Source organism: Cinclus cinclus, chromosome 5 (genome assembly GCF_963662255.1).
Source record: "Cinclus cinclus chromosome 5, bCinCin1.1, whole genome shotgun sequence".
NCBI classification, from domain to species: Eukaryota; Metazoa; Chordata; class Aves; order Passeriformes; family Cinclidae; genus Cinclus; species Cinclus cinclus.
This window is the reverse complement of record NC_085050.1, coordinates 70,739,437-70,758,221: the sequence shown is the minus strand read 5'-3', so window position 1 is coordinate 70,758,221 and position 18,785 is coordinate 70,739,437. Positions and strand designations below refer to the sequence as shown.

General features: G+C 43.3%; 1 protein-coding gene across 1 annotated transcript; it reads left to right on the top strand.

Annotated features, from left to right (window-relative positions):
- The first annotated feature begins 1,280 nt into the window (after nucleotides 1-1,280).
- METTL14 (methyltransferase 14, N6-adenosine-methyltransferase subunit) lies at nucleotides 1,281-18,168 on the top strand. The gene is made up of 11 exons (XM_062494019.1): nucleotides 1,281-1,388; nucleotides 1,513-1,601; nucleotides 2,341-2,428; nucleotides 6,668-6,748; nucleotides 7,117-7,204; nucleotides 9,543-9,633; nucleotides 11,134-11,275; nucleotides 12,578-12,670; nucleotides 13,359-13,475; nucleotides 15,687-15,897; nucleotides 16,733-18,168. Exons 1-11 carry the CDS (start codon nucleotides 1,323-1,325, stop codon nucleotides 17,044-17,046), a joined length of 1,380 nt encoding a protein of 459 aa, XP_062350003.1. The 5' UTR covers nucleotides 1,281-1,322; the 3' UTR covers nucleotides 17,047-18,168.
- Nucleotides 18,169-18,785: the final 617 nt, after the last annotated feature.

The window sequence follows — 18,785 nt, the reverse complement described above, 5'->3', positions numbered from 1 at the left end:
TTTGAAAAAGTGCATGTGTACAGCAGAACATCTTCATAGCCATTAATGCTTTCAAAATCAGCTCACCTTAGCAACCAGTTCTAAAAATAGAGTGCAGGCTCCCACAAACCTCATCAGATCACATCCAGGAGGAAGTGATTTTGTTACTGTGCAGAGACTTCTGCTGTATTCATTACAGCCAACAATATCAAAGCACTGCACAGTAGCATGAGACAGCTACTGAGCATTTCTTTTCCCATAACATTTCCATAGATAGGACAGTATAACTAGTAATGTATTCCCTAAGGAGATTAAAAAAAAAAGACCCAAACAACTTTTGGTGTGGTAGGGTTTTAACATTTCAAAAACTCCATCATATTTCTAGGATATTTTATCACTGAGAAATGTGAGTAGCTGGAAATGGTCTCTTTTTGTGTTAGTCTGCACTTCTTTCATTTTGTTCTCTTCACGCATCTTTCTGTTTTCAATGTGACTGTGCGACCTGTGTAATGTCACTGTCATGTACACAATATATCCCACATTCAAAAAAATGACAGTAACATCTTGTATCACTGAGGTGTGTCATTATCTGGCACTCAGAGGAACAGCACGCTGTGTGTAGCAGGGACCTGAGTGTCACTTCTCAGTTCTTGCTGCCACATCGCAGGGTCTGGCAATTACAGGAAGAGCTGCTCTGTGTCAGGAGAGCAAACATCAGCGTTCATTATAACTGCGGGATGATTTGTAATGTTTCTCTATTCTTTTGTTAAGTTCCCATTTGTGAAACAGTAGGGACTGACGTTTATTGCAGGCCTTTATTTCCATCTTCATTCCTCATTGCCTTCTGAGTTCTCGGAAAGGCAGCGTAAAACATGGGTTAGATACATTCCCAGACAGATAGCACAGTACAGCAGAGGGGAGACAGGAGGAAATGGGAAAGACACCAAAAATCAGATGCAAAGAGCTTCAAGGATTCTGTTCCCTCACAGCGGAAGTTTCCAAAGGATCAGAAGATGAAAGCAAAACGTGAAGGTTAACCTACGAATAATCACAGCATATTGGAATGGGATCTAAAGGACGTACTTCAGAAAAACCGAGCAGGTGCTTAAGTGATCACAGCTGTGACACGGCCTGAGCCGGGTGTCGCCGCAGGGGCGACCCTGCAGCGGCTGAGCGAACGTGAACTGCACACGTGCACTGCAACGACGGCGGCACCGCAGGGAAACGAGCGGCGCTTCGCTACCGCCTTTCCCTGCGGGAATTGCGCGCACGGAAGTGACGCGAGGGCGGGAAGTGACGGCGGCGGCGGGAGCGGGGCGGCGGGAGCGGGGCCGGAGCGGGCCATGAACAGCCGCCTGCAGGAGATCCGCGAGCGGCAGAAGCTCCGCCGGCAGCTCCTGGCGCAGCAGGTACGGCCGGGAACAGCCGGGGCGCTGCGGGGGCGGTGCTCTGCGGCGGGGTGCGGGCCGGGCCGGGCTGGGCTGGGCTGGGCTGGGCTGGCCGCGGCGTGACTTGGTGTTTCCCGCTGTGCAGCTCGGGGCCGAGAACGCGGACAGCATCGGCGCCGTGCTCAACAGCAAGGATGAGCAGCGGGAGATCGCGGAAACCAGGGAGACGTGCAGGTCGGTATCGCAGGGCGCTGGCTGCGCGGGACTGGGGGCTCGATGGGGGTAAGGACCCGGGAAATGCGATGGGATTGCACTCGCTGAAAGGAAGCTCGGTAATTAGTCAAGTCAGAGCCGTGACTAAGGCGACTGGGGTCTAGCTATTCCATTCTGAGAGCAGCTTCGAAATTCAGGCTAACTTTTGTTTCTGGTGTTAAAAAGCTACTGTGTAGGAAAACCGAGATCTGAATTTAGAAGGGGCCGTCTCCTTGGGTCCCAGAGCCTTTATGCTTTTGCTAAACGCAGTTCAGGGCAGTTCAATTTGAAAGTTTTTACGAAATTACAGATATGTCTAGGACCGTTCAGCTACTGCCTATGAGTTCTCACATGTGTGTGAACAGGCTTAGTTTTGTAGACCAACTGCTTTTGGGTAAAACAAGCTGTACCTTTTAGAACAGGAAAATGAGAAATGGAAGGGAATGAGCTTGCTTTTGTAGATATACAGTATTGGTTAAGATAAGCTGTACTTCTGAGAGCAGAAAAATGAGAAAGGCAAAGGAATTACTCTTTTCAAGAGTTCTGTGCTTAATAAGTTATGCTGAACTCACATATACTGAGAGAGGAATAGTTTTTCATGAATGACATTTTGAAATTGTTTCAAATCTGTAACATGCAGTCAAGGTATATTATCAAAGATTCCTGAGTGCTTGTCTTTAGAGATAGAAACTTTCTTATGAGGATTTTTGTCTCTTCGCAGGGCTGCTTATGATACTTCTGCACCAAATGCAAAACGTAAATATCCAGATGAGGGAGAAGCTGATGAGGAAGAGATTGAAGAATATAAGGTAAGAAAAAGAGGGAAAAGTTACTTTTCTGTGGTGCTGTGTCCCAGAGCTACTTAGAAAATGTGTGTGAATATTAAAATAAATGTGGTGTGTATATATCCTTTAGTATGTGTGTTCCACAGTGGCATCTCCCTGATGCCTTCCACTGCAGAAGTGTGGGAGAGAGGACGTAGACGATACGTGGTTCACCTCAGGTGGGACATAGGTGCATTGGACTGTCCACTCACCAAACCCCAATGTGTGGAGGCTTAATTACTGCTGCTCCTAGGAAGAAGCGGGCCTAGGTGTAAGTGCTCACAGGGAACAGCACTGAGCCATGGCTGGCTGTGGGAAGAAGTGGTGAAATGTGTGTGCTCAGGTACACACAGAAAGAATCTTGACCAGTATTTTGTTGTGTCAAAAGGAAAGGCTGCAGTTAGCAGCAGGCACAGGCCATGGGGTGAGACAAGGGAGGCTGAGAGCATCTTCCGACCCATCTGTGCAGTGTCAAGGAATGCACTTCTGGATGAGTGGAAGAAACAAGGGATTCTAAGGGAATATGAAGTAAGAGGCTTGGTTTGGGGTGTTCTTTTTAAGTGTTCAAAATGTCCAGGAAGAGTTAGAGTCCAGGAAGAGTTGTTTTGAAAAAAACAAACCAGAATATCTCCATGGTCATTGAAGTGTCAAACTCTCATGCTCTTCACTTTTCAAATGCTCATCCCAAAGCTATTTGACAGCTTTGTCCTAATGTGATGTTTTGGCCAAGAGGAGAGATAGAAAGAGCTTAAACAAAGGCCTGATTATGATACAGCTGTCTTTATGATTTGCTTTGGGATCTGGTTGCAGTGTATGTCCTCCCTTTTTTTCCATGTCCTCATAACCTTGTTTCTGTGGTTATAGCAAATCACTGTCAGTGTATTTATGAAATAGTGCAGTGTCTGCTATTCTCTTGGATTCCTGAAATAGTGGTTTTTAAAATAAAAAGCCTTTGTCATGTTACATATGTGTTAAGGTTTGTAAATCTTTCTGTAATAATGTCTATCATCTTTTATCTTACTAAACCAAAAAGTTAATATTGACAGGATGTTTTTTGATGATTGATTTTGAAAGTCTCTCTGTAAAGGGACAAACATAATTTTTATTATGATAAGTGTTAGTCTGTACATCCTGTTTAGTAAAGAAATTGTCACCATGAGGTAGAAGGGTGTTTATGAAGCAGGATTTTTATACTTGCATTAGTGATCAGTTACTATCAGTTAATTTTAGTTCTTCATCAAGTACATGGTTAAAGAACTACATTTACATTGCCTGTAAGGTATATATGGATAAGTCACTTGGACTGGCAGAGATCATGAATCTTATCATTAAGATTTTCTTAATCATCGTGGAGAAGATGTAGCCTGAGGTGGGCTGTAATCACTTGCAAGTGGTCAGACTTTTTCCATATTGTTGAAATGGAAGAATGTTTTAATAACAGTAGTCAGACAAAATTCAGTCGAGCAGATGAACAGACTTAAGAAACTTGAAACCCCAGAGTAGAACATCTATAGTGGAGTCATCAGCTGTTCCCTGCAGGCATTGCTAATTCCCTATTGGCAAGGAGCTGAGAACAGTAAAATTCCAACTGCATTTATGTAACTTTTTCCTGATCTCACTGAGCCTGCTTAAATTGAGCCTTGTAATACGAACTTGCACAAAAATCTGGATTTTTAAGGTGTCATGCCCTATTGTATTGTGTTGTGTTTAATGCAACTTAGACAAAAGCAATAATAGACTTAAGTAGCAGTGTTGTGGACAAGTTCTGTTCAGAAAATCAGAGGTATTTCTGACGTGAAGGGACTTGTGTCTATATCCCTTACTTGCAGTATTGGGTTCTGTGTGGTGGGATCAGGTAAGTCTTCTGAAATTATTTAAAATTTTTGTGCCCTGGGTTCAGATTTGGTGGAAATGAACATACCCTCAAACCTGTGTGAAAGCAGTTTTTGAGATAAAAGGTCAAGTATTTTATTTTTTGTAGCCATGTAGGAAGATCTGATTAAAAAAAAAAGAAAAAAGAAAAAAAGCAATGTGTTTTAATCTTGGTGGGATTATTATTTTTATGTCTATTTTTGGTTTTTCTGTAGAATAAGTGTGAATTTATGGTGGTGGTTCTTCCTTCTCTTCAGGCTGATGAGAGAACAAAGGGCAGCACTGACTCCACCCTGGCAGCTTGACTCCAGTCTTGGAGCCTGGCTCTGCCTTGCCAGCCTTGGGCAGCGGTGATGGGCAAGAGATGCATTGTTGGAAAAATGAATAATGGGTATTTTAAGGACAGAAAGTTGAGTTGTGGTTTTGGAGAACTCCTAAAATACTCTTTTCTTGTGGAATTGGAGCAGTTGTCCCAGGGTTAGCTGAGCTCCCTGCTCTGTATTTGTAAGTGCCATGTAATGGGATTAGAGTCTGTGCTGCCACTGCGAGGCTTTTCAGCACCCTGTGGGAGTTGTGAGTGCTCTTCCACCTGTTGTCTTCCCCAGGTGATTTGACTCCATTGTCCGAACCTGTATGAGTGTCTGGTTTGTGGAGTTTTCACTTTGTGTGGAGTACAAAACCACTTGTGGTTTTATTTTGCCGTCTGCCAGCCTAATTTGGGACTGCTCTGTTCTACTTCATTTGTGCAAGCAGAGGCCTGTGGGCTTGGGATGCTTCCCTGCCATTGCTGTGGAGGCTGAAGGAAGCTTACTTGGTTGAATCATGGATTACATGTATCTCCAGTCATTTGAAGCAAACTATGTTTGAGTATTCTGGGAGGTTTCTGTTTCCCAAGATCAGCAACTCTGTAGCAGATATTTTGGAAAACACACTTAATTAATGTTCAAGCACCTAGTGTGTTGTGTTACCTCTGGTGTCATTCTCTGCTCTGACCCTGTCCTTTCCCTTTGAATGTTGGTGCTGTGGGCTTTTGTTTGTGTCCACAAAGACTCTTCTTAATTCACTTATGAAGGCAACAAGAAAACTGGGATGACTCGGGTATCTAACCTGGTGCTTATCATCAGGAGAACAGGATTTAGAGAAAGATGGAAGAGGGAAACGGGTGTAACTTCTGATGGCATAATAAGTTTTCAGAAAAACTCAAGCTTTCAGCGTTTTGGGGGGTTTTTTTGTTTTGTTTTTTGGGGTTTTTTTGGCCTGAATAACACTTGCTGCTGCTTGTCTTTGTATTTCTTTTCCTTGCAAACACTCCTGCTGTTTCTGATTTTCTCTTGGTAGTTTTTTTTTTTTTTTTAATCTGGTTAAACAGACAAGCAAAAAGACTGTGTGTCTCTAAGATCATCCCCTGAATAGGACAGGGGAAGCTGTGACCTATTTATCACATCAGGCATTTCAGAAGTTGGTTCAAACCTCCACTTCGGAAATAATAGAAGCTTACTCAAAAGATTTCAACATTTAGAGAGATCAAAACTGGGAGAGACAACACTTAATTTTTTATTCTGCATTCAGACAACTTATGTAGCATAGTGTAAATACAGCTGTAATAATATGGCAGATGATACCAATTAGTAGTCCTTCAGTTGTACTTCTGTGTTTTATAAATCTGTATACTGGGTTGATCCAGGATCAGTGGGAAGGCAGGGAGTCATGTGAAGTGAGTCTCTCATGAGTTTCTGTTCTGAGTTCTGTGTTGGGTGTTCAGAGTACACTGGTGTAACAGATCTCTGAACTCCAGAAACTTGCTGAATGAACAGCTGATGACTCTGTAGATAGTTTTAATGTAAATTTTGGGGCTTCAGAATAGGAATGTTAAAGTTAACATTTAAGGCCGGTCCAGATGAAATGCTGATTTGTACCACGATCTGTTTCTGCAAAGTGTGGACTTTGCTGAGGCTGGAAAACAAAAGATGGTTGTGTGGATATAAATGCTCAGAATTTCTGCTGCAGAAGAACTTCAACAAAATGTATACTTTCAGTCCAAAGAATGAAAGCTTTGTGGGACAAAAATGTCAAGTTCTGCACCTTGTAAAGCACTGTCAGGGGCTTGAAGTAAAGGGGTTCTTATTTTTTTTTCTTCTTTCAGAGGCCTTTCCCAGTAACACTCTCCTCATTAGTCAGAGAGGTGCAGGCTTCTTGGGGAATAGGTAATTTTTCTTTTCCCCCTCCAACACCAGAGCTAGACCTGCTGTTTGTAGACAGTTCACTTCTCTGATTATGATTCTGCTTCTTAAGGAAAGGACAGAAACAGCTCCATCTTGTATGCACACTTGTAATACCTGCTTTATTCCCAAGGACGAAGTAGAGCTGCAGCAAGATGAAGAAAACCTGCCCTATGAAGAAGAGATTTACAAAGATTCCAGTACCTTTCTTAAGGTGAGCTGCTTTTGCAACTGGAAGTGTAGTCAAAGCTGGCCTCGTTGTGTTAAACTGTTTCTGCAGCTGGTGGGATCTGAAATACAGCTTTAAAGGCTGAAGCAGTGGCTTGGGACTCACAGGTACACAAGTTGCCTGTGACAGATCTGACTCTTAACTGGTGTTTGCATTGTTCTGAGGCAGCTCTGTGTGAGCTGCAGGAGTGGTGGGCCTGGTTTGGAGCTGAAAGGATGGTCTTGACCATTGGAACTTAGGTGTGTTGAAAAGATAATCTACTCCTTTCTCATTTATCAGAATAATATGGGCAATGTGTCTGTGTATGTCCAGTTACCTCCTGTTGCTTTCACTGAACTTCTTCTGTTCTCCAGGGCACTCAGAGCCTAAATCCACACAACGATTACTGCCAGCACTTTGTGGATACAGGACACAGACCCCAGAACTTCATCAGAGATGTTGGTATGTCACAGCCAGAAAACTGCTTGAAGATGACTCATTTGATTCAATAGCACTTTTTTTTCTTCCCCTTTTTTTGATTCCTTACAGTTTCTGGGAAGTGCAGATGGACAAACTGTTCCTAGTTTTTTGTCTCAGTGTGCATACATGTCAGTATAGACATCTAAATGAAGGGTTTTACTTTCAGTTACTTAGGAGATCATTATTACCAAGGCGGTTCTTACCCTTGGTGTTGCTTCCAAGTATTTCACCAGGAAGATTTTTTTTTCAACCTAAGCTCTTTTGATTACAGAAGGTAGATGAGTTTAATGAGATCTTGTGAAACCTCTGGAAGTTTACAGTTCACCTGTGTCCAGGGCTGTATTGCCTCTTAAGCATGTAAAGTATGGGAAATAGTGACATTTAAGTCAGGAAGCAAATATGGATCATGTTTCCCAGCTGAATTAGGTAACTGCTGACAGCTCATTACAATGCCCAGGTTTAGAGGATGTTGCTTTTCAAGTTTACATGTATCCAGCCATCACTTATTACTGAAGTGATGCTACACAGGGCCTGAATTTAAACTTGCTAAAACTAAGGCATGGTTTAGTCCTGTTTCCCAGAATAGGTACCTGGCTTTTGGTTTCTAAAAGGAGCAGGACATCTCCCTCTGCAGTTTTATGCAATAATTCTCTGTAGTTTATCAGGTGTAAGACTGCCAGGGCAAGGGGGTTGTGTTTTTAGATGGCAGCCCAAAGAGGTTTGGTTTATTCTTCTCTGTATTTTGTGAATGGTTCTGTGAAACACATCTGGGTGGTTTTAAAGAAAAACGGGTTCAATTGGATCTTTATCTCAAATGCCCTTGGGCTTCACAGTTATGCACTTGAGGCAGTTCTACACTCTTCTTGGAAATGCATATGGAGAAACAGCAGCCCCTGTGGTGTGCCATGGCTTCTCTGCTGTGTAAGGATTTCAGGGAAGGGACAGGATGAACACTTCTGCAGGTGTTGGTGTGGAGATGAACACAGCAGCAGCAGCTGGGCCAGAGCCTTTAGCAGGGCTGATCTGTGTCGGGTTGCACAGGGGTGAGCACACGTTTTCTACACCAAGGTCACAACTGCTGAGCTGCTACGTGTTAGTGGGTGTGGCCCAAAGCAAAACAAGTGGCTCTGGAACACCCAGCTCGATCTTTCTGATGTTCCTGTTGCAAAAGAGGGAGAGACATGTGGGTCTGGGTTTGGTAAGTTTGAAGGTTTTTGATTGAAAATTCATTTGCATCTACTGCTTACCTGCTGCTGCCCGGGGTGTTGGACTCACAGTGGCTGGAAGCAGCACAGTGGTGAAAATCAGGAGACCACAGCAGTAGCTTTAAGCTGTAAGGAAAAGGAGGACAATATCTGTTGGGTGTTTTATGCACAAGTAGCAAGAGATAATAAAGGTTAGGTACTGAGAATTTGCCTTTATCACTGCATTCCTAGGATTGGGACTTGAGAAGTTTGAATTAAAATAAGGAGAGAGATGAAGTGTTTGTGGGTTTGGGTGAGGTTTTTTCCCCCTCTTTATTAGTACCATTCGTAGTTGTAATTTTAAATGAACATGGAGCCTTTTAAATAACTCCTACTCAAGTTGAAGTGATACTGCTTGGGAAGCAGGAACAGTGCCTTGTTGCTTTATGCTGAACCTGCTGTTGGTAGTAGCAAACCATTGTCTCTAAGGGAGAATGAAATATACTTGAAAGTTTTCCTTTTTACAGTATTTGCTGCAAAAGATCTAATGAGGGTCTTCTCCTTTGTATTCTGTACACATGAAAGGTTGGAAAACTGACATCATAAAGCTACACGTAGGAACATGTGTTCAGATCTTCATGGCTGCCACCACAGCACCAAATCTCAGCGAGAGGGTTGCCTCAGGGAGCCAGCCACACCCCAGCTGCCACCTTGGAAACAGCCATTGAAGATTACACAGACTGGGCTGTGAATTCATGTTAATTAGATCTTAAGAGATTTACGGATGGGGTAAAGCCAAAATAACTTGTTTCATCATCCTGGCACTTCCAGTTTAAGTGTGAGGTTGTTTTGTTCTGGTAACTGGAGTTGTGAATTCCTGATCCTCTGTAGTGCTCTAGAGAAGATCAGAGCACAGACTCTGCATCAGTAACAGCCCTGATTAGCTGGGTGAGGGCAGGAGGCTTTTGTCAAGTACTGAACTGAAAAACTGTTTTAAAGGGTTTGCTTTGTTCTGACAAAAATGAAAATGAGGCTAAGTATTAACATTTGGATCTATTCAGAATACTGGACAATGCTTAATTGATAGAGATTTACTCTGTTAAGTAGTTGTTAACTTCATGTTTTCTTCTTCTTAGGCTTAGCAGATAGGTTTGAAGAATATCCAAAACTTAGAGAGCTCATCAGATTGAAGGATGAGCTGATATCTAAATCTAACACTCCTCCCATGTAAGTGTTCTTGTGGAAAATGCCTTTCTTCTCCAGACCTGTTTGAAGTTAGCTGTCTGCTTTGCCAATCTCTGTCTTCAGCACCTGCTTAGAATTTACATTTTCTGTTTGTTTATACAAATGAATCAATTGAAGCCTAGAAGATCAAGATCACTCTCATTTTCTTAGTTTAATCTAGATGTTTAATACAGTGTATGAACTAGATTTTCTTTCCAGTGTGAGATTATTTATAGTGTCTAAAGCTTTGATTTTTTTTTTTTTTAAGACCCAACTGTCAACTGATTTGGCTGCGGGCTATAATTTGGGAACTAAAATAATGTCATGTGGTGGTGAATCTCATGTTATCATGTGGTTTATGATAACAAGAAGAACTTAAAAAAAAAAAATTGGCCTCCTAATATAACCTTAGCTTTTCTTGTAGCAGCTGGTTTTTATATAGTGTTGAGCTATTATCTCAGTATCCATCAATCACATTTCTTTGGAGTTGAAGACAAAAATGTTTAGGCTGACTGGAAGTCGCTTGGCCTTCTTGACTGGGAATTATCTCAGAGTTCTTGCTGAATGTCAGACACAGCCTCAGTGTGCAGGCAGTTGCTCCAGGGATTCAGACCTCTCTGAACTTAACCTTATACTTGTCATGTGCAGTAGTCTTAATCTGTACCACAAAAATCCACCTTATTTAATGATAGTCACATAAAACCCTGTGAAATACTTATTTGAAAAACTGAGTGCAAACTGCAGGACTCCACCTGCTCTTTTAAGCTAGGCATGTTTTGGTCATAAAGTACAGTAGGGGAAAAACAGTAATCAGATGCTGCCTTCTGACAACACCAAGCACACATATGGATCTCTTCCACACACTTTTTGGGAAGGGGAAGGTGGTGGTCTACTGATCATTTTGACCAAGGTTAAGGGAATTTAGGGGAGGGCAGTGTAATTTTTTTGATAGTGAGTGGTGTGCAGGTGTGAAGGAGAGTCCTAAAAGTGTGTGTGAGCACGTATTTAACATAATCCATGTGAGGGGGAATTTTGCTTGCAGGGGAATAGAGAAATAGATGTATACTATGTAAAAAGTAACAATGTTCCCAGTATTTAGACTCCTTGGAATAAATCTGGAAATACGCCGCTTGCCCAGTTAGCCAGGCAGTGTTTGCTTCTTAGATGTTTGTTTCCTCCTGTTATACCCCACGGGTGTACAGAAAGTGCAGTGTGTCTGCACTAGATATTGTTGTAAAGTCTGTGTGGGCTGTTTCCTGCTTGCTAAGTTAGAATCCAAAAAAATGTCTCTTAAAACTCCTTAAAAACCACAATGCAATAGCATCCAGCCTCAGTTAAGCGAGGGTGTGTACTGGTTCTCCTCTGGATTTAGAGCATTTGAGATGTACAGCCCACCCAGGAGACTTTGCTCTTAGCTGGCTGCACCCAAGTTCTGTGTGGAGTGTAGTTCTCAGGCCACTGTTGCACCTTGTCCAAGCAGTCTGGCATCTTCTGTTTAAACAGGTATTTGCAAGCAGACTTGGAAGCCTTTGATATTAGGGAACTGAAGTCCAAATTTGATGTGATTCTGCTGGAGCCACCTTTGGAAGAATATTACCGAGAGACTGGCATTACTGCCAATGAGAAATGCTGGACCTGGGATGATGTACGTACCTGTTTTGCTTTGAAGGACATTCGATAAATTTGTTTAAGCAATTAGTGTTTAATTTAGTAAATACAACTGTTTGTTCTCTCTGAGCCTGGCTGAAAACTTGAACCTAATAATAGTGGGTTTTCTCTCTGCCCTTACCTTCACCGAGCTTCCTGTTTGATTTTGGACTTGAATGTCCATTGAAAATATTCTCTTGTTTCTTGAAATTCTTGAGATTCTTAAGGCATGCTTTTTAATATGCTGGTCTTCCAGTAAAAAGCAGAAGTAAGTTTGCTTTACTGACATTGCTCCATTCTCCAAGTATTGATTGGGTAGGAAATTATAATGATCAAACCAATAATAATCCCTAGGAACTTAACAAAGTAGATATACCTCATTTCTGGAAGTCTTTCTCTGGTGTTCATTCAAAAATGGTGCCTGGCAGTGCTGCCCAGGGCAGAAACATTTCATCCTAACAGAAGGACTGGAGTGTTGGAGACAGGAGTCATCCATCCTCCTCATTTGGAGTTGCATCCTCTTAGAATGGCTCCTGCATTATTTTTGCTCAGAGTGGCACTGAATGGAGCTTGATTTGATGTGTTAGCAAGTTAGAGATGAATCCTTTCAACTTGGGATGATTAACAGATGCTTTGCATCTGAAGTTATCTCATCTTGAATGTTACTCATTTGCCTTTGTTGAACCACTGTCTTCATAACTTCTGGCTGCTTTTCCTAAAAGTGAAAATGGAGAGAATGTCTTTGCTATTTAATGAAAGGAATTAAGCTGGGATGTTTAGAACCTTTTCACAGCCTTCATGTAAGTACTTAGAGAGAGGAGAAGAAACAGAGTACTGTTGCTTCTGTATTAAATATTTTTTCTGCCTGTGGAGTGATAAAATGAAGCAGAGATTTGAGGAGATCATGTGGGGGGTTGTATTGGTCTTTTAAGCTTAGAAATTTTTATACCGTTAGAATTTCTGTTGTGATGGTTTCATCCCAGCCAGCAGCCCCCAAGGCATTTCATCCCAGCCCCAGGCAGCCACTCGCTCACTCGCCCACCAGTGTGATCAGGGAGAGAATTGGAAGAGTAAAAGCTGGAAAACTCATGGCTTGAGACCAAGGCAGTTTCATTGGGAAAGCAAAAGCCATGCACAGAAGCAAAGCAGAACAAGGAATTAGTTCCCTGCTTCCCTTGAGTCCTCAGGTGTACTTCCTGGTGGTTTCTGTGGCAATGCCTCAAGACTCTCTATTCCTCCTGATACAGCTGGCGATTTGCATTTAATTCAGGAATGCTTTTCTTGCACTTATTATTACTAGATCATGAAACTGGAAATTGAAGAAATTGCAGCCCCAAGGTCATTTGTGTTTCTGTGGTGCGGCTCAGGCGAGGGTCTGGATCTCGGCCGAGTGGTAAGATATTGTTTTAATTCAATTTATCAGAGACAGGCTTACGAGTTTATTTTTATCTTGGACTTTTCCCTGTATAGAATTCTCAGCCCTAACTACTGAGGGATGTTTTGTTACTGTGTTAGAGGATATGTGATTTTAAATGGCATTAACTGTTTAGATACTGCAAATGTCCCGATGAATCATTGACTCTGTGAGGAAGCACAATTCCTTGGGATCTTGGTTTTGATGTGCGTGTGTTGACAGAGCAGCAGGTTGCCAAGTTAGTTACAACTTTTTTAACAGAGGTCTCAGTAGTTTTCTGCCAGAATTATTCATGCTAGGACAAATGTCCCACTGTTTCCTAAATTGAGATACAATTGTCATCTTTCTGCATGCTAGGGAAATGCTGCTTGTGTTGGGAATGCTGCACTAAGAATTCCCAATTGGCTCCTGCTGTGCTGAAACATTACTTCGTTTGAGCAGTGCTTTCCACGAAATCAGTTCACAGATAGCTGTTTGAGGGCAGCCTGTTAGCTTTGGCTGTTTTTCAGTCTGAAGTTGGCCAGATAGACTGGGTTTGGTCATTGACAGGTTTGTAATAGCTGGACAATCCTTGAGTAAGAGAAGTCAAGGCCTAAGGGCACGTTCAGTTCAGGACCCCTGATGTTTTCGTGCAGTGTGAACTGTTTGACTTGTTTCTAACATTTAGTGTCTGCGAAAATGGGGTTACAGAAGATGTGAGGACATTTGCTGGATTAAAACAAATAAGAACAACCCTGGCAAAACCAAGACTCTAGACCCTAAGGCTGTCTTCCAAAGAACGAAGGTAAAGAATTGGCTCCATTCCTCCTGTGTTTCCCTTCTGTCTCTCAGTGCTAATGACACACCCGGTGTTGGTGACAGGCTTGTGAGAAAGCCAGTGGGAGGAGGACTTCCAAGTTGTGCTCTGCTAAGCACGTTTTATGGAACTAAACTTAGCAATAGAATTTGACTAAATTTCATGTCAAAATAAGTCTTTAAATCTGATTTAACTGAAGGTTTTTAACTGAATCTATTAATAAAAACTAAATATAGAAGATTGGCTCTTGGTTCTAAATGCACACGAGCAGGTGTGTGCCCAGAGCTTGGACCAGAGAGAGGTCTGGCAGAACCAGAGCTCAGAGAGCATCTCCTGCCTTCCTGAAGGTGACTGTATAGCACAAGTGATTGAATGGATCAGCTTGGTTTAAATCAAACATCTTTTTAAGTTGCTTTGTGGAGGATGTGTGTTGAATGAGGTGGAGAGGAAAAAAAAGTGTTCTGGTTTATGACTCAGATGTCTGTTGTTCAGAAGCTTAGAGAAATGTAAATGGGACTCATAAATAATTGGTTTGGGTGCGTGTGAGTGTAACTGGCAGTTTTAGTGAGTACAGAGAGCTGCTTGGCAGTTTTTTCATTTCAAGTGTCAGTGAACCTCAGGACTCCTTCCTCATTCTTTCATCATTCGTTAGCATTAAATACCCTCAAGTCTGTCTCAAACTGGCCATTGTTAGGAGTATGAACTTCCCTTTAGGATATCTGGAATCTTTCTTTAACTTGCATTTACATTAATCTGAAGTTTGTTTGAAAGTGTGTTGTATTAGTTATAAATATTTGTAAGTATAAATATTGTGTGTTTATTGCATACAGTATTGCAAATATGTGCAGTTTGCTCATGAGGGCAAGGTTAAAACTAACACAGGAGGATTTGAGGGGACTTTATCTTGATTTAGCAAGGAAGAATAGTTTCTGGTACGGGGGAATTCCTGTGTTTATGGAGCAAGAGTTGGGCTGAGGTCACTGTTAGTGATAAACACTGGAAATTGAGTGAGTTTGCTCTGATGTGCTTGCCAGTGCTTAGAGCAACAAATGTTCTGTTGTGTGTGGCTGAGGCATCTCTCCATGGATGCTTGTGCCACCTGTCAGAGGATCCCAGGTATTTGTGAGTGACATGCCATGTGGTGTAAAATGTTTGGGATCGTTCTCCTGAGGACTGGCCTGAGGAGGCTTAGCTTGGTGGGTGATTTGTTTAGCACTATTCTGCCTTTCACTTAGGCAAATTGCAGGTCCAAACCCGTGTTGCAGGAGTGCAATACCATCTGCATGGATTTGACAGGTCTGGTGTTGTGCCTTCCGTGGTTACCCACTAACTCTGCAAGCACTTTCCAAAATTTGGGAATGATTGCATGTTCTTGTCTGCATCTGTTTCCTGAGCCATCTGGTGGCGCACAGTGAGTCAGAGTATCTGATCCTGGGGAACGTGGCTCATCCAAGATTGATATTCCCAGAAACAGACCTCTGAAATGAGTATGTAGGAGCCTCTTTTCATCTTGGAACAATCTTGGTGATTCCTCATTCATGGGTGCCACGTATCACTCCTTAAATTGGTCTGCAGTGTTAGGGAAGCAAGGAAAGCAATGCATGTTACAGGTCAAGAACACTTCTAATGCCGGTGAGCTGCCTGAGAGTGCACTGAGAGTGGGACTTTGTGGCGTTTTACACAGTAATATCTTCTAGAGAGGAATCTGAGGGCAATTCTGAGGGCTGCTTTATTAACAGAGGTACAATATGAAAAAGTACATACTCTTTCCACTGTCTGTTTTATGACTGAAAACTTTAAAAACCATTATATTAATAAAGTTAGGATCAAAATGCTAAGACAGATATTAATCATAATTAATAACCATTCCATGCTCTTTCCATCACGTTTTTCTCTTTTGCCTTGTGGAGATTTCTCAGCCTTTCCAGTCTAAAGTTCTGTAATTGAACAAGTCCAAATACCTGACTTGAGCCTTGATTTGAGTTTTACCACCTCATAGCGTAGTTCATCAAGCTTCAGCTTAAAGTACTGCTCTGCTTTGTTGTCAGATGGCTCCTATGGCAGCTGTAGTTCATGTTTCAGACTTTTCTGTCCTGTGAGAGTGGGCTGTCCTGTGCTTGGAGCTGCCCTTGCTGTCCCTTGTGCCGCCCTGGCACAGCAGTAGGTGTGGCCGGTGCCAGCTCAGTGTGTTGCCTGCAGGAGCACTGCCTCATGGGCATCAAGGGCACCGTGCGCCGCAGCACCGACGGCGACTTCATCCACGCCAACGTGGACATCGACCTCATCATCACCGAGGAGCCCGAGATCGGCAACATCGAGAAACCCGTGGAGATCTTTCACATCATCGAGCACTTCTGCCTCGGGCGGCGGCGGCTCCACCTCTTCGGGAGGGACAGCACCATCCGACCAGGTAACTGCTCTGCTGCTTTTGGTCACACGTGGAAATCCATTGTGGGGTCCTGAGGAGGTTTTCTGAGCTGTGTCGCAGGTCAGGCAGCACGTCTCGAGGAGATAGATTTTTGGTGTATGTGAAGATCTGGCAGTCACAGAACTGTTGTTGGGAAAGCTTATGACAGCTACCGTTTATAAATTTTCCGAAAGAGAGATTTTTGTTAACCAATACCTTTGCCCATCAGTGAGCATAACAAAATTCAGCCGAGATTACTTTTCTCCCTTAGGTTTACACTTTTCAGCAAAGTTATTTCTTTCTCCAACTCATTTTCAACCCCTACAAGCTTAGTGCTGTTGCCGGTGTCTGAGGATGCAGTATCTCACAGTGGGCACTGCATCCAGCACGATGCAAAATGCACGAAATGCATGGATCAGGTTTGCACACGGTTCAGGTGTTCAGTCCTGCTGCCAGTGCGTTGTGTGTGTCAGTGTCTCACAGAGTCAGGCTGCTCTGGTTGAACTTCTTTATTTTTTAAAAACATTGTTTAAACATTGTGGTGTAAGGGCAAGTAGGAAGAAGGGGTGGGGGCTTGTGAAAGCAGAGCATGAATGTTGCCACAGCCATGTGTAATAAAAAACAATTTAAAAGGAAGATTAGCCATTAGAAATACCCAGCTAAAATCTTTTAACTTTGCAATGACTCTAGAGGTGACTTTTCGTTCTGTTCAGTGCCACTGATGTGTAGCTGAATGTTTCTCCCTGTCACTTTAGTGTTCATTTACTGGGAGAAGTTCAGCATGGCATTGAAGCCTGAAGTTTGTTGTTGCTTCTGCTGACTGTGTTTTGTTCCCCAGGTTGGCTGACGGTGGGACCCACCCTCACAAACAGCAACTTCAACGCGGAAACGTATTCCTCGTATTTCACGGCTCCCAATTCCCACCTGACCGGCTGCACCGAGGAGATCGAGAGGCTGCGGCCCAAGTCCCCGCCCCCCAAGTCCAAGTCCGACCGGGGCGGGGGTGCTCCCAGGGGAGGAGGAAGAGGAGGGACTTCGGCGGGCCGGGGAGAAAGGGGCAGGGAGAGGAACAGAACCAACTTCCGCGGTGAGAGGGGAGGCTTCAGAGGGGGCCGAGGAGGGACCCACCGAGGGGGCTTCCCCACCCGCTGAGGAGGTGACTGAGCTCTGCGCCCAGCCTACGCCTTGTCTGGGGATCTTCTCTGTAGTCTTCTTCTTGCTACAGTGAATTCCTCTGGGGACTCCAGCTAGATGACTTTTCCAGTTGTTTTTGGTGCGCCCCGTTGCAGTCAGCCTTGCAGTGTGGCACAGACCCTTACCTGGCCGTGTCCTGCACAGGCAGCACTGAAGTCACAGCAGAGAGCACCAGCCCTTCACACCACGGCTAGGATGGAAATGATCCCCTTGCTCTCCCCTTAGGAACCTTGCAAGACAGAGACTTCTTTTCCAACTTAATTTTCTCCAAAACATGGATTCCTCCTCTGTCTTTGGAGGTTTGGGTTTGGACTGACTTACATTAATATGCTGGAGTGGACATGAAATGCAGTTCTGAACTGCATGGCCACAGCAGGCTTGCTGTTCTATGGGAAAAAAAAGTGCTGTGTCTGTATTGACACCTGTTTTAACTTCTCTGAAACCAAGGAACAAATGAAATAAATAGAATTCTATTTTTTCTTATTTGGTTTAAACTTCCCAAATTATTCCTGCGAATAGGAAAAGGTTAATTTTTAATTTGTGGTGTATATGCAGTCACCTGTTACGTCAGTAGTGGGGATAGTGGCAGTTGTGTGCAGTGTGCTGTGCTTCGTGGAAAGCACCAAGCTGTGCATTTATGGGCAGCCCAGAAGTTGTGCACAGGTCTGAGTCGCTCCTTGAGGGGGATTTTCCCCGCCTTGTGTGTCTGTAACACCTTGTTCCATGGCAGGGAAGAGCAGGGTCACTCCCTGGCTGGAGAGAGGATTGCACAGGGCAGGTGTGAGTGTCATGGCCTGGTGACAGGGAACACTGATGGACCCGAGTGCTGCCTTTGCCTTCCACATTGGGGAATGGCTGTTGCTGATCCAGTGCAGTGTGGAAGGACAGTGGCCCCCTCCTCTATGTACAATGTCTGTTTTTAGCAAAACCACAACTCTGAGCTTCTTGTGCAGTTCTTGGTAGACTGAACAGACCTGGCTTTGGATGTCTCAAGGTCTTAGGTGTGGGTTTTGGAAAACTGGCGTTTAAGTCTCAATGTTTCTCTTGAAGCCCAGCTTTTAAATAACTGTCCTGTAAAGTAGCGGATTATTAAACATGTTTATCAAATCTGATGTTGAAATAGCTTTCTTGATGTTTTGTGGGTTTGTTCTCCTTGAGGTTTGGAATTGCTAAGTGGTTTCAACCTGTGTGCTGTTGTAGACAGGAACTGCTCTTTTGATTGTGAAGATATTGATAGGCTGAGGAAGTCCCTGGTTCTGGTAGTGTTCAGCAGGGGATTGCCATAATGCAAATGGAAAATGCCTGTTGTTTACAGCTTGTTTCTTCCTCTGTCATATTTGCACATCTGGAGAGTGACTGGATTTGGGGAAGGGGAGTTTTAAAGGTGATGTTCATCTGGTCATTGATGAAGTCTGCCACAGGCTATATGGAACAGCATCTGAGAGAAGGTAAATGCCTCTTTTTTTTGGTGATTTTTTGCCCTATTTATGTTGTTATTCAAAAAGTAAAAACACTTTACCTTAGGATCAGTGCTCTTGTCCCAGGGACAAATATAATCTGGTTTTTCAAGGAGGGGAAAACATTAATTTCCATTTAGCCCCGTAATTACATGCCCAATGCTGGTACTTCAGAGAATGGGCTGCTCCTAACATAGACTTAGGCTAAATGGAAGAGAAGAGTCAAAACCAGAGCTGGGT